This window comes from Corylus avellana, chromosome ca4, assembly GCF_901000735.1.
Source record: "Corylus avellana chromosome ca4, CavTom2PMs-1.0".
In the NCBI taxonomy this organism is placed as follows: Eukaryota; Viridiplantae; Streptophyta; class Magnoliopsida; order Fagales; family Betulaceae; genus Corylus; species Corylus avellana.
This window is the reverse complement of record NC_081544.1, coordinates 3,686,047-3,701,643: the sequence shown is the minus strand read 5'-3', so window position 1 is coordinate 3,701,643 and position 15,597 is coordinate 3,686,047. Positions and strand designations below refer to the sequence as shown.

Below are 15,597 nucleotides of genomic sequence, written 5' to 3'. Positions count from 1 at the left end.
AAATGATTAATAATTAAGTAACTAATGTGTTTCTTATAATTTATACATTATAATCACAATTTGTAGTAAGTAAAAACTTAACAATTTGAATTTAAATCATATATATGTCATGAATCGTGATTATGGGATCATAAAATATAAGTATATAAAAATTAATATTGACCCATATAATGATACAATTATATAAGTATATAAATGTTTACATATTAGATACAATATATATTAATATTGACATTATATACTTGACCTGTGTTAAGCATTAACATTTTAACATATCAACTAAATAATACTATATGTAATATGATAATAGTGATTAGTGTGTGTGAGTGTGACATAAAGCATTTTACGTTGTAATTTAAAAAATACTTAATCTAAAATAAGAAGAAAAAAAATGCGATTGAAAAAAACACAATTTTTAAATCGTAATTATTGAAATTAAAATAACAAATTGACCCTAAATAATACTACATAACACAATTTTTATTTCTAATTCATAAATTTTAAATTTTAAATTAATTAAATTTAATCGTAGCGATCCAATTTAATTGAATTTAATCTTGGCCATTGTATTTGATCTATGGTATAAACCAATTTGAAAGAATTATATGGTGCTCCACATGACATAATAAGCTCATTAATCAAACGTTATAAATTGAATAAAAAAGTCAAGATCCTAATAAACGGTCTAGATCATCTACTATGCTTGCAATAGAACCGGTCTCACTATCAGACGCACACAGAGGATTAATTCCAGGTGAATATATTGCAGGATTAATTCCGTAATGCGTGCAAATTAGAGAACCCCAAATTTAACGTAAATCCATCATCTCTGATCTCTCCATTCTCTCGACTCTCCCCTCCGGTCTCCACCATCCTCCTCGCCTCCTATCTCTGTTGCCGCTCCCACCACTCCCCCAGTGCCCCCAACAGCAACCACCACCACCACCACCACCGCAGCAAACACACCTCGACGCCTGGCTGAAGCTGAACTGCTCGTGCCCGGTTTCCAGGAACTTGCCGCTGCCAACCCCGCTGTCCACGCCGCTCTCGGAGGTCGTTTCACTCTCGCAGTACGCCGCGGATCGGAGGCGGAGGAGGTGATAAGATTTGTGGGTTTTTCTTTTCTTTTTGGGTTTTTTCTTTTTTCTCCGTTTCTTCTTGGGTGGTGGGTGGTTTGGGGTTTTGCCGTTTGATGTGTTTGTTTGGTTGCCCAGAAAAATGTGTAAATATTTTTGGATAGATAGGTATTGGGGTTTCTGTTTTTTACTGAATTATGGTTTGTGTTTGTTTGGCAAAAATGATTCAATCCTAGAATTCAATATTATGTGAAAGACCAACACCAATCTGTTATATACTTTTTCTGCTCTGATAAGCTCGGCTTGTTTACACCCCTAGAAGGAAGATGCTTGATGGGTGGTGCAGTATAATGGGATATGGCCGGCATAATGAAGAATATTCATGCTGTTTATGCTGTTATGGTTAAAGCATGTGCATGTCCCACCCAATTTAGTTCCTTGGCTTGGTCAAACTGTTTCTTACTAGTGTTGTTGCTATCCACCCACAGTTCTAGGTTTCCACGTGCTCAAGTAGAAATAGTGTTTTATGGTCCTGATTCATGGAGTTTGATATAGCTTGGAGAGAGTTCCCCCTGGTAGACATATGTTCGTCTGAAACCCATAGAATGTTGAAAAGAGTTTGTCTATATGCGTTCCTCACTATATGTGCTATGCAGCTCGCTGCCAGACACATTTCTTTAGTCTTTGAGTAGAAGTGTTTATTTTGGCTCTGTTTTGATTATATATTTTAATGATATGAAGTTTCTGGTTGTTGAGTGCATGTGCTAATACGGAGCACCATTCTGCAGGTCAGATTCTTTTGGGGCATATATTTGTACTACTCTTGATGGGTGCTCCTAAGCAGAAATGGACACAAGAAGAGGAAGCAGCACTTAAAGCTGGAGTTATTAAGCATGGGGCTGGCAAATGGCGCACAATACTTAAAGATCCAGAATTTAGTGGTGTCCTGTATCTGCGTTCCAACGTAGATCTCAAGGTATGGTTCTTTGGACATAATTTACTGGATTGAGTTTATTCCTAGCGAGAATCTGAAGACTTATGCCTCTTTTTTTCAACAGTTTCCATCATAAAAGACTGAAACAAAAGCTTTATGATGAACTTTATAGTTCAGCATAAAGTCACTAAATAATCTGCTTTTGTTGCTGGGCAGGACAAGTGGAGAAATATGAGTGTAATGGCAAATGGATGGGGATCCCGAGAGAAGGCTAGGCTAGCTGTTAAAAGGGTGCCACAGGTACCTAAACAGGATGAGAACTCCATGTCTCTCAGTTCTGTTGGTCCAAGTGACGAAGACATTGTGGATGCTAAGCCTCTTGCAGTTTCTAATGATATGCTGCAGATTGCCTCTTCAAAGAGATCTATTGTAAGGTTAGACATTTTAATCAATTGATGTTTTAGTATCTTATTTCCATAACTTGGTATGTGGAAAGTAGTTTCACTTGCACTGTGCCACTGTCTCAAACAATTATTCTCCTCTTAAACAGTTCTATGTTCTGTTGAGGGCCATTAACCTTTTTTCCCCCCTCTGATGTGCTTGTGTATTCATAGTTGATAGTTTGGAACAAGATATCCCTAATGTTTGTATCAATACTTTTAGCTAAATTTGTATACACCCTATGTACTAGGGTTGCGCCCCTCTGCGCGTTTTGATATATACAACTTTACTTATCAAAAAAAAAAAAAAAAAAATTAGCTAAATTTGTCAAGCGGATTTAACTTAAAAGATCATAAAACAGAGTGGCACTTTGAAATCTGCCCTGGTGAAACTCCTACGTGAAGCTTATTGAACTGTTATTTATACGTACATCGTATCTCATGTCATTAAGTTTTTGGATCTAAGATCAGAACTTTTTTTAATGGCTCATATGTAGTGATGGGTGACCTATAGTTGGAGCCATGAGGAATAGTAAGAAGTACGTTTAATGTGGGTCAAGCATGAAAAGGGGTTGCCACATCAAAGTGAGTCATCTAGTTATAGAAACCAATGTAAACACCCCCTACCCCCAATGATATTTAATTTCCAATCATGTCATGCATTAATGAAATAAGCTAACGGAATTAAATTTTTTGTCATCTTGTCAATTGTTTAGTTGTTTGTAAATGCACAAGTGCTAGAACTTGCTACCTATCATTTGATAAGATTACTTTAGATAAGCCTTAAACCATTAGTTGAGGCACCTACTAGTTATCATTACTCTAGACAGGCAAATATAGGGCTTATGTGATTGAAATTGGTTTTATGTAGCCTTAGAATTGCAAATGAGGCAGTACATAGGTCTGCCCAGTAGCAGTTTCTGTCATGGCATCAATGGGTCCTTTACCACTCTATATTGAGTGGCATAAGTGATCTGATATGCATGATGTGATTTAAATTCACTTTGCACAAAGGAGCTTCAATATATCAAAATTTTACAATGGTAACAAACAAGTAATATTTTGGAAAACTCGGTCTCTTTATCTTAGATTAATTTCAATATGCCATTTATTTTGTGCAGTGTAATTTTTGTGGGTTGGATCTATCATTTAGAAGCATTAGATATTTTATGTTCACATTATATGTGTTTATTCCGTATCAAAAATATTATGTGTTTATTTGCATACTATGTCATCTTCTGATTTCATTTTTATAGGTTGGACAATCTTGTATTTGAGGCTATTACCAGCTTGAAGGAGCCCAGCGGTTCTAATAAGACAGCTATTGCTACGTATATAGAGGTAGCCTATTTTTTTTTTTTTAAAATGGAATTATAGGTATATTGTTCTCGAGTAAATGTCCTATGAGACATCCTAGTGTCATGACTCTTTGGCCTTACATTAACCTAATTGGACCCATGACATTATAATTTTGAAACATGATAGTATATGTGAGAGGATGACATGGTCCTTACACTTTTCATTGTGGGTCCAAATGGTTAATTTCGATAGTTTGGGGCTGAGAACCGGCAGTCAATTTTGTGAAAACCTATAGTTGAACCTCTAAATTTTGTTTCTGGACATAAGTGATTTGGACATCGAATTGAATTTTAGTTGAACCTCTAATCGGAGGTCTACAAGCACATGTCATGAAATAGATCCACTAACATCTTACATGTCGCATCCACCCCGACCCTCTCCCCAGTCCTCCCTTTCTTACTCTGCAACCCCAAAACCCCAATTTCCAATTAATTCACTCCATTCGGCTTATTGGTTTTCACACCACATGATATTTACCTGCCACATCAGATATTACAGGCATGTGTCATGGTAAAGCTTCGCAACTGAGTTTCGAATCTCACGACATCTCATCCCCCCTCTCATATGCCCTTCAAACCCCGTACCATAATTCCAATTAGCGGGGTTTGCTCAACTGAGCTTCAAATGCTGTGACATTTTACCTCTTGCGGTTCATTTATGACACCGTTCACATCAACTTGTTAGTGGAACCATTCATGTGTGCATTGTGCTGAGTCATCATAGAGCTTGAAACTTTGGCATCGTACCCAATTACAATATATGACATAACCCCAAGAGGTTGGCTCGATTGGTAAGTCACTTGGCCTTGGTGCTTCATGAAACATTAGCAAAACCCCTTGAATGCAAACAATTCCTTGGCCACAGGCGAAAGCCTGAACTTTACCCAATCTGCGTGGAGGGGGTGATTTACATGGTGTCCCGGGAATCTAGTTGGGACAAAGCCCCAGATACCCCGGTTATCCCAAAAAAAAAAAGAAAAAAAGCAATAAATGACATTTTTGCTGTCAATCCATGGGCTGTCCCATTGGTTGTGCTATACTTTTAGGACTTGTAATCAAGTGCTTGTTTGCCCAGTAGATGGGAAGATGCTTTTATTTTTTTTAATATCCGTCTATGTATTATCATCGTAATCTTTTGAAACCAGTTGAGTTGCAGTTTCTTATTTTATAGGAACAATATTGGTCACCTCCAGACTTTAAGAGGCTATTATCAGCAAAGCTAAAGTATTTGACAGCAAATGGGAGACTGATTAAGGTAAATATACATAGCAAATATGTGGCTTGATCATCTGGAGTCAATGCTGGCCTTCTTGCTTTACTTCTGTGAATGCCAAAGAATATTCAATTTTATTAATGCTAAATAATGTGTTTTTTTTGTTGTTGGGGAAAGTGAAAAATAAAGGAATTTTAATTGAGCACCTATTAAGTGTGTCATACTGCCATGACCAATGTCCACGACCATGAACTTTTTTTTAACTAGAATTAGTTTGGATTTTTTTTTTGAATAGTGTAAATTGTCAATTGACATGCGTACATGATTGGTTGGGTTATTTGAAGTGTTCATTATAAATGTGATATTTATGAATTATTAATTCTTTGCATTCTAGAGCATCATCATTAAATTGGTTTATCTAGTCAAATCACAACGTTTTATTTTGTTTGGATCGGTGTGGTTGACATGTTTGATATGTGTCATAAAGAGTTAGTGTCAACAAATAAGGGACTTAAGATTCTATTTGGTTGGGTTGTATTAAGTGTTCATCTATTCCAATTGTGTCATCTTCACAATTTGCACTTTATTGGGTTTGGGGATCAAGGTTTTGAGTGATGTTTCACAAAGAAAGAAATGAGACTTAAGATACTATTTGGCTTTCTTCTTTATCTCACTTTTCTAATCTTTATGCATTGACTATGTATTTCTTCTTTTGTTACTTATATCTTTTTATTTTTATTTTTTATAAGTAATGAAAAACTTTATTGAAAGCGTAAGACGCTCCTAAGTACACAGGCTAGATACGCAGGGAGCTTTCATAAGCCCGCAACCCAAAAAACAGCAAAAACACCCACAACCCAACCCAACCAAAAAGCCCACAACCCCAACACCCGCAAGACAAGAAAGTCCAAAGTCCTCAAGCGCTACACAAGCGTGGGCCTTGCCTTTCCCACGCCTAGATGATGCTCCCTTTGCATCATAGTTAAAGGAGCATTCCAAATTCAGAAGCTCCCTTCTACCCGTGACCTTTTTTTTTGATAAGTAATGATGATATAAAAAAAGTGCAGAGGGGCGCAACCCATATACACGGGAAGTATAACAAGAGAGCGTCTAAGAGAGAGAGAAATGAAAAAGGAAGTCAGAAAAGCTAATCACTAACGGAGCTAGCAAGGCGGCCGTCCAAGAGTACAGAGTGAAAAAAAAGAAATGAATAAGTTCCTCTAAAGACCTAGAGGAGTTCTCAAAACATCTAGCATTTCTTTCGCTCCATACACACCACATAAGACAGAGAGAAATTATCTTCCACATAACTGCACTACGAGAACGCCCTCCCGTCCACCAACAATCGAACAAGTCCCTTACCCTGCTAGGCATAACCCAAAGCAACCCGAATCGACTAAAGATAGTGTGCCAGAGAGCTCTTGCAATCTCACAGTGAAGAAGAAGATGATCAACAGACTCTCCATTCTTCTTACACATAAAACACCAATCCATAACCACAAAGTTCTTCCTTCGCAAATTATCGAGAGTCAGAATTTTGCTGAGGGCCACAGTCTACCCGAAAAAAGCCACCCGTGAAGGCACCTTCGTGCACCAGATACTCTAAAAAGGAAACGCCTCATGGTCAGTGTTGGACAAGGCCTTAAAGAACAACTTCACCTCGAACTTACCCTTCTTGGACGAGGCCCATCGAATATGATCCACAGAGTCAATGGTTATCTTACAAGAATACAACCGATCAAAGAAAGCAATGACCATATCCATCTCCCAATCTTGGACGGGCCGCACAAAAATGACATTCTACTCGACAACCCCATTTCTCCAAGAAAAATTGTCCTTCACCCAAGCTTCTTTAAATCTAGCGATATTGAACAAGGAAGGGAAGGTATGCTTCAACGGTTGATCCCCACACCAAATATCATGCCAGAATCGAACTCTCGAGCCCGCCCCAACTTCAAAACGAATACCTTTGGCAAAAAAGTTCCAACCTTGCCGGATATGCTTCCATAGACCCACTCCATGAGAGCCCGAAACCTCCTTAGTGCACCACCCACCCTCCTGGTCTTCGTACTTAACTTTTATAATCTTATGCCAAAGAGCCTCATTCTCATTCGCATACCTCCAAAGCCATTTCCCCAATAGAGCTTGGTTAAACTGATGCAACTTCCGAATGCCGAGACCACCGGAACGAAGTGGACGACAAACTTGATTCCAACTTACAAGGTGCAACTTAGGCTCATCTCCCATCCCTCCCCACAAGAAGTTTCTTTGGACTTTCTCCAGCCTTTTTGCAACACTCATAGGAATAGGGAACAAAGACAAAAAGTAAGTCGGAAGATTGGATAACGTACTCTTTATGAGAGTTAAACGGCCTCCCTTAGAGAGATACATTCTTTTCCATCCAGCCATCTGACGCTCCATCTTTTCAGTCACCTCGTTCCACATAGCCGTATCCTTGAACGACGCCCTAAGAGGCATACCCAAATACTTCATAGGCAAAGCAGCGACACTGCACCCAAGGATATTAGCTAAAGCCCCTATGTTCTCCACCTCACCAATAGGCATGATTACTGACAAGATTAACTCTCAAACCCGAAACAGCTTCAAAACATAAGAGAATAAGGCGCACGTACCGGATTTGCTCGGGAGACGCTTCACAAAAAATCGGAGTATCGTCAGCAAATAAAGAATGAGAAACCACCAACTCTGAAAAGACCCTTTCTCCCACAGAGAACCCAGTCAACAGGCCTTGCTCAACAGACGCATTCACCATCTTGCTTAGGGCTTCCATAACAAGAACAAAAAGTAACGGAGAAAGAGGGTCCCCTTGCCGAATACCCCTTGAACTGTTAAAGAAACCCTCCGGAGAACCATTCACAAGAATGGAGAATCTTACCGATGAAATACACCACTCTATCCAAGCCCTCCACCTTTCCCCGAAACCACACCGATGCAGCAAATACAAAACAAAATCCTAATTAACATGGTCGTAAGCCTTTTCCAAATCCAATTTGCACATGACACTTGACTCCCCTGTTCTCAAGCGACCATCCACACATTCATTAGCAATAAGGACAAAGTCTAATATTTGCCGACCACCGACGAACGCATTTTGAGAGCTAGAGATGATCTTACCCAAAACCGTTCTCATCCTATTAGCAAGAACCTTGGAGATAATTTTGTACACCCCTCCCACCAAGCTAATGGGCCGAAAATCTTTCATCTTCACCGCATCCGCCTTTTTTGGGATCAAAGAGAGGAAAGTTGCATTCAAGCTCTTCACCAACCTCTGTCTACGATGGAATTCCGCAAAAACAGCCAAGACATCATGCTTTACTACATCCCAACAAGCTTGAAAGAAAGCCATGGAGAAACCATCCGGGCCTGGAGCCTTGTCACCCTCCATACCTTTTACTACCTCCCAAACCTCCTTATCCTATCCTCAAAATCTCTTTCTAACCAAGTACTATCCTCCTCATCAATGGACAAAAAAGACTGGTTATCCATTCTGGGTCTCCAAGTACTTCGCTCTGAATATAATCTTTGATAAAACTGCACGATATGATCTTTTACCTCAGTGGGATCGTCAACCAAGACACCATTGATACGAAGCACTTCCACACGATTATACCTGCGATGAGAATTAGCCACCTTGTGAAAAAACCGAGTATTTCGGTCCCCCTCCTTAAGCCACAAAGCTCTTGATTTTTGATGCCAATGAGTTTCTTCACACAACAAGGTGTTCTCCAACTCTTTCGACATATCTGCCTTTTTTAACTTTTCCTCTTGAGCTAGACCCCTCGACTTTGCCAAATCTTCCAACTCTTGAATTCCTTCCAACAACTCCTTCTTTTTCCTCCCAATATCACCAAACACCTCCTCATTCCACTTTTTCAAATCAAGTTTAAGGGCTTTCAGCTTATTAGCTAGCACAAAACTAGGTAGCCCTTCAAACGAATAAGACTCCCACCAAGACTTGACCTTGTCAACAAACCCTTCGGACTTAAGCCACATATTCTCAAATTTGAAGCACTTGTTACCTCCACAAGGAGCCCCACAGTCCAGAAGCAAAGGGAAGTGATCGGAGAGAAGACGTTGAAGTCTTCTTTGAGACACTGTTGGGTAATGATCCTCCCAATCCGAGGAGAATAAGAACCGATCAATCCTAGACCAAGTCTCATTCTCTTGGTTATTTGACTAAGTAAATTGGCCCCCTGTCAACGGAATATCCACCAACCCGTTTTCGGATATGAAATCTGAGAACTCCATCATGCCTGTAGAATAGTAAGGGACACTAGAGCGCTCTCTGGGAAATCGGACAATATTAAAATCCCCACCAAAACACCAAGGGACCTCCCACAGCGTCATCAAACCAGCCAACTCTTCCCAAAGGACCCTTCTCTCCACATCGTCATTCGGGCCATACACCCCCCCAAACGCCCAAACAAAGTTGTCCTTCACATTCTAAAAAGAACAAGCCAAAGAGAAGTGTCCAAAACACTCCTCCTTACTCTCAACCACCCTTCTATCCCACATCAACAACATACCCCCTGACAACCCGTTAGACCCTTTTGACATCCAACCCACATGTTGACCTCCCCATAAACTACGAACCACCTCTTGGGAAATGGTCTCCATCTTCATCTCAATCAAGCACACAATATCCGCTTTCCATTCTTTCAAAAGACCCCTAATCCGCAATCTTTTCTTGAGAGCACTTAACCCTCTCACATTCCAAGCAATGATGTTCGGCTTCATAGTCCACTGAGTCGCCCCTTTCCTCTGCCCCTACCCTGCACAATTTCCGATTGGCACCTGTCATAATTAAGAGAACACCCTAACCTCTTTAATTCCCTCTTTCCTTTGGAGACAGGAGTATTGACAGAATTGCCTCGAGTATTGATAGAATTGCCTCCCAACCCAGATTCAGGCTGCGCTCTAGAGGCTTCAATAGAAGTGAGCAAAGCCGCTAGCTTCTCCTTTTTTCCTTCATCAGAAACACCAATTTTGGGACAAAAGTCTAGGCAGCTATCAACAACCCAGCAAGAAGAAACCTTCTCTAACTCTATATCCTCCAGCCCCCCTTCCCCTGAGTAGCTACCCTCATCCATACCTGTTCCAGACTCATCAGGAAGCGAAGATGCTGGTGACCTCAGCCCCCCAACAGCCGCCGAGCCCAGACCCAAATCCTCCCCCCAGGGAATCTCCGCCGAATAGCCCACTCCAACCTGCCCTGCTTCCAGACGAGCACAAGTCTTTGGCGCATTAGGCTGAGCCCTTATCGGAATCAAACCCTTCCCAGCTTCACCGATCTCCGCGGGGTATTCCGACGGCATGCCAGTCTTCCAAGTCCCCATCGGCGGCACTTCCCCTCCTTTCTCAACTTCCGACTCTTCTGTGGCTTCTTGAAAATCTTCCAGTGCCAGAATCCTCATCGTCGGAGCCCTTTGTACCTCCCCGAGCGGCACGCCAGAACACAAATCGACGATCGGGGGCGACTTGGCTAGCAAAGTCGAAGATTGGGCGATCTCCGACATCGTCTGAGCTCCTGCCGTCGACAACGAAGCTGTCTCCACCGGCGACGTAGTCTCCGGCACTTGAGTATTCGTCGACAGCAAAGGCGAAGACTGGGTTATCGACGGTGCCTTAACGGCCTCCGGCACCGACTGAGCTAACTCCGGCGATAGAGAATACGCCGGCAACGACCCCACCAAAATCGTCGGCGCCTTTATGTTCTCCAGCGACAGCTGGGCTAGCGTCGGTATGCTCTGCTTCAGCACCGGCGGCAATCCCAGAACTCCTTTCGATGGCCCACTTGGAGTTGAGCATCCCCCACCAGCATCCCATCCCTTGCAATTGACCACACCTGCGGCCCATCCAACCTTCCTCCTCCTATATTTCAGCAAAGCCTTACCCTTTGCTGTGGGCTGGGCCTTACCCTTTGCTGTGGGCTGGGCCTTACCCTTCTTAACATGCAGTTGTGCCTTGGGCTGATCCACACCCATTTTAACTTTGCTGTTCATACCTCTTTTCTCTGAGTTTTTTTGGGCTTTAATCTGAGGGACAAACGAGCCTCCCACTTCCTGCCCAGGCTCGTTTTCCTTCACATTTTTGAGAACCAAATCGATCTTCCCCACTCCCACGTCAATCTCTTCTTTTAGTCTGCATAGCGTGTCCCTTACGATTAGCAGCTCGAGCCTAACGTCGAAACAAACCTGCTCCACATGAGAATCAGCGCCGACCCATACCTTCACCCTCTCTGGATCACTGCTCGAGGCAGACACCCTCGCCGGAAAATGATTCGCTGGTGCCATCGTGAACTCCCCCGAGCATTCACCCAATTTTGAGTGTCGTTTTCCAGCCTCGACATGGCCATGGTGGGTACTCGCCGGAAACTGATGCACCGACGCCCTTTCTGGTTTGACACAATCTATGGCCTTGTTCGTCCCTACATAAGAGTTTTTCAACCACAAGGGTACCCTAGCTACCGGCTCTGGATAAGAACCAAAGACCTCCTCCGCTGGATAACCGACAGAGCTAACACATCCGCATAACTCCTCCTACCCTTCCCCTCCTTGTCTTTCTTTCCTTTGCTGGCCTCACGGAGAGAGAAGCTTGCCGTACGCAATTCCACTATAAACTGTTCCCAACCTTGTCCATATCTACCTTCTGGAATGAGGATGTTGCCACACCTCCTCCTACCATCAAATTCCTCCATCGTCAAGAAACACCCATGCCTATTCGAACGTCTCTGTACAATTACCCGAGGATACCCTACTCGGGATTGATCCCAAAAAACCTCAGAACTCTCCACTGTCACCAACTTCTCCACAGCATGCACCAGCCACGCTATCTCATCCTTCTGTAAAAAAACCGACCTTTGCTTCCCATTGCTTCTTTCATAGGTTCTCACTCCTAAGGCCCCTCCCTTAATCAGCAACTCAAAGTCTTTGGACTCCACAGACCACCTCCTCGAACCAGCCATGACACTAATCAAAGAAACTAAAAACTAACACCAGACAGCACCCACGCGCCACCCTGACCATACACCAGACAGCACTTCCCGTGACCTTCTGAGGGGTATCCTCTAAAATGTCTTCGATCGACTCATCCCCAAACAAAGCCCAATCTAAATGTTTATATCTATAAACTATGTGGTATATGCCGCCAAGATTCAGCTGTTCAGTAATGAAGAAGAAAATGTTCTGAAGTTCAGATGAGTGCATAAGAGCATTTAGTGATCCTTATTGGAATTCATTTATTTTGGTTGTGTGGTGAATGTTATTCTTGAAGACGAACCAAATGCAAATATGGTTTGTTTATGGTGATATATTATTGAGTGATATTTTGATCATTAATTGAAATTAAATTTACATGATTTGCACAATTTTCAGGTTTGGTACTTAAAAGTGCAAGACCATTAAGAAAAATACAGAATAGCTTCACCTTGATTAGGAAAAGAAACTATCTTATGACCATGTAACACTTAGCCAAATTCAAGGAAACTTTGAATTTAGTTTTGAGAAAAGTGGTTTTTTTGCTCTGGTAAAAGATTAAATGATTTTTGGGTTACGATTGCTACGTTATTTTTAAATTTACAGGTTAAGCGCAAGTATAGGATCACACCTACTCCAGCATTTTCTGACAGAAGAAGAAACTCTTCCATGTTACTTTTGGAGGGGAGGCAGAGGGTTTTTCCAAAAGTTGAAAAGGATGATACCCATATGTTTACGAAATCCCAGATTGATTTAGAGTTAGAAAAGATGAGGACTATGACTCCACAAGAGGCTGCTGCTGCTGCTGCTCAAGCAGTTGCTGAGGCAGAAGCTGCGATAACAGAAGCTGAAGATGCAGCAAGAGAGGCAGAGGAAGCAGAAGCTGATGCAGAAGTGGCGCAAGCTTTTGCAGCAGCAGCAGTGAAAACTCTGAAAGGAATAAGCAACCCGAAAATGGTAAAATTCCTCTATTACTCTATTTCTGTCTTTCACGACTTCTTCTTATTCTCCTTTATTTATTTTAAATCATTTTTGCTTGAGTTGATAATCTTGAGAAGCTCATCTAGGAATTTTCCTGTTACCGTAAGTGTTAAAAAAAAGGAGATAGAAATAAAATGGAAGAAAACAAGTTCCCCATTTACAGATGTTCAAAAGAAGAGTAAAAGTCTGTCCTTAATTTATCATAATTCTCCAGGATTGCTTTTGTATCCATATATGATCTTCAATCTGTGAGTAGTTCTCGGTGGAACTCAGCATGGAAAATGATTTGACATATCATTTAGTTTGTGGCTATGACTTTTCTCTCTTTCTTCCCTTTTCACTGTTTCAATATCACTTAACAGAGAAAAAGATAAACTGTTTTTGTATCACTTTTTCTTTTGGTGCCGTGATTCTTTATTTCAAGGAAAAATTCAGTATTTTCAGTGTGATGGTGAACTTTTTGGCTTGTATGTTTATATGTTTTTATATATATGTTTGGTGAATTTATTTTAGTATGTTTGTTGTGCCAAACTTGCGTATTAGTCACTTGGAAAAATGAAAATAATAATAAAACCAAAGACCAGGTTAGTCCACAGTTCTACTATGTTTGTCTTTGATATGGGTTCTATAAGCTTATTATTTAAATGGTGTAGGCTTGTGAAACGTGTTAGCGTTTTCCTTTTGAAATACTTGTAAAACTTTAGAACATACAACTTTGATTTGGACAATTCACAAGTTAATGGAGCAATGTACTCTCCAGTGCATGTATGCAAAGGGTGAACTAACCCATCACTAATCTTATCATTTTCTTGCTTGGGGTTTCCCTAACTCCTGCGTTTGACTTTTGTAAATTTAATCTCTACTCACAAGTAGCCTGATCCAACCCAAAAGAGATAAAAAAAAAAAAAAAAAAAATGGAACAGAAAAAATGCAGTTACCTATTGGGTACCATCATACCAACATTCTTTTTTTTTTTTGTTGATACCAACATTCTAATGGCCAGTGCTTGCATCTCATTCATCTTCTTTTTGTTTTTGTTTATGTTTTTATAAGCTTCTGACTATATTTTCAACTTGAAATTATGTCAGATGATCCGAGCTTGATATAACACATTCACAAATTGACTGATAAGGAGCAACGAACCAGAGCTCTTACTGACCAGAAAAAGAAAAAAAGAAAAAAAAAAGGGGCGCTTTATTTATGTTAAAGAGCCAGCCATATGTTTGTCTTTTGCTTGTAAATATGGTAAGACCTTCCTCTGACAGGCATATGCTGGATTTCCCTTGCAAGCAAATCTTGTTCAACTGGTAGATTCCGTTAACAGCTCCTTTTCTTTTAGAGTTCGGAGTTTGGAGATTTGTCTTTCTGTTTTCTAAACGTTCTGGTTTGTGGCCAATGTTGACCACCGCCTTTTGTTAACTTAGAAAACGCACCAAAATGTAGAAACTAGTGTACAAAGAAATAGAAAGAGGTGGACTATCTGATTGAGATCAGTTCATGTAGTCAAAACTTGCCATGTTTTTTGAATCTTTGAAGTATGAGTAAATGCACCGGTGACGGTTTTAGGGCCATCTGATTTGAATTCCTTTATTGATGCTACTAGATTATCTATTTCATACTTGATCTAAAACTCCTTCATTAAATTTTTGGTCTGGTTTAAGCATTATGTTCTTTACTTCATGCACGTTTCTCCTTTAGTTAGGCTTCACGTATAATTGTGAAATTGTATTTAGAAAGTCCTCTTTTTTTAAAAAAAAGAAAAAAAAAAAAAAAAGGCTGAGACATGGAAAGGGGAAGGTTATAGGGCCTAGGGGTCCTTCCCAATGTTAATCCTAATCAAAGATAAAACAGGAATGTATTAGGAATGCTTTTAAATACTAGGTTTGAAGTGGCCCATTTAGCGAGATGGTGCACACGAAAATTGACACTTCTTGAAACTTTGGTAGCATTTAGAGTGAAAATGCTGAAGCTTCAAACTCAATGTCGGAGATGATAGGAGCAAAAGCTGGATTGATTGCTAGAATGGTGATGGAGGAAAAAAAAAACAGAGACATCCTTCCATTTTCCATCTCTCATGGCTAAGGAATAATCATCTAAAATTAAATTAAGGGGAAACTTCATTTATTCCAAAATTATCAACTATTTTTTAATGTCTCTCCAAAATTTTTAAGATTTGCAATGTAGGATTCTAATTTTTTTAGTTCCTTTTAATTACCCCCTCTGTTGAATAGTAACTGAGGAAACAAAAATGAGCAAAATACCCTTTCATTAAAAAAAAGAAGAAGAAGAAGATAAGTGTGGCTGTGGGTTGTCGTTTTTTAATTTTATTAGGGTAGAACAAACATTAACCCTAACAAACATTTTACACGCTAGCTGCCGCTTTGAAAATAGTTGAAAGATCAAAACCTTACGTCTTAAACTTTCAAAATTTAGGATAAATATTAAAAAATGCTTGGTAAATTAGAGGGGGCAAGTAAAGTTCCTACTAAATTAAACTTTACTTAAAAATGCGATAAAAAAAGGTCCATAACCCTTTTGTTAAAAGAACAACAACAACTATGTTTATGTTCAAAAGCAATATATTTCTTTGTAAAAAAGAA

General features: G+C 40.2%; 1 protein-coding gene across 3 annotated transcripts; it reads left to right on the top strand.

Moving 5' to 3' along the window:
• Positions 1 to 806: 806 nt before the first annotated feature.
• Positions 807 to 14,620, top strand: LOC132177593 (telomere repeat-binding factor 1). Of its 3 annotated transcripts, none has more exons than XM_059589974.1 (7): positions 807 to 1,097; positions 1,870 to 2,052; positions 2,227 to 2,444; positions 3,707 to 3,791; positions 4,980 to 5,063; positions 12,623 to 12,973; positions 14,086 to 14,620. In XM_059589974.1, exons 2-7 carry the CDS (start codon positions 1,903 to 1,905, stop codon positions 14,098 to 14,100), a joined length of 903 nt encoding a protein of 300 aa, XP_059445957.1. In that variant the 5' UTR covers positions 807 to 1,097; positions 1,870 to 1,902; the 3' UTR covers positions 14,101 to 14,620. The 3 variants fall into 3 exon arrangements, with proteins under 3 accessions (XP_059445957.1, XP_059445956.1, XP_059445958.1); XM_059589973.1 differs by having other exon boundaries at positions 1,865 to 2,052; XM_059589975.1 differs by having other exon boundaries at positions 807 to 1,109; positions 1,865 to 2,052.
• Positions 14,621 to 15,597: the final 977 nt, after the last annotated feature.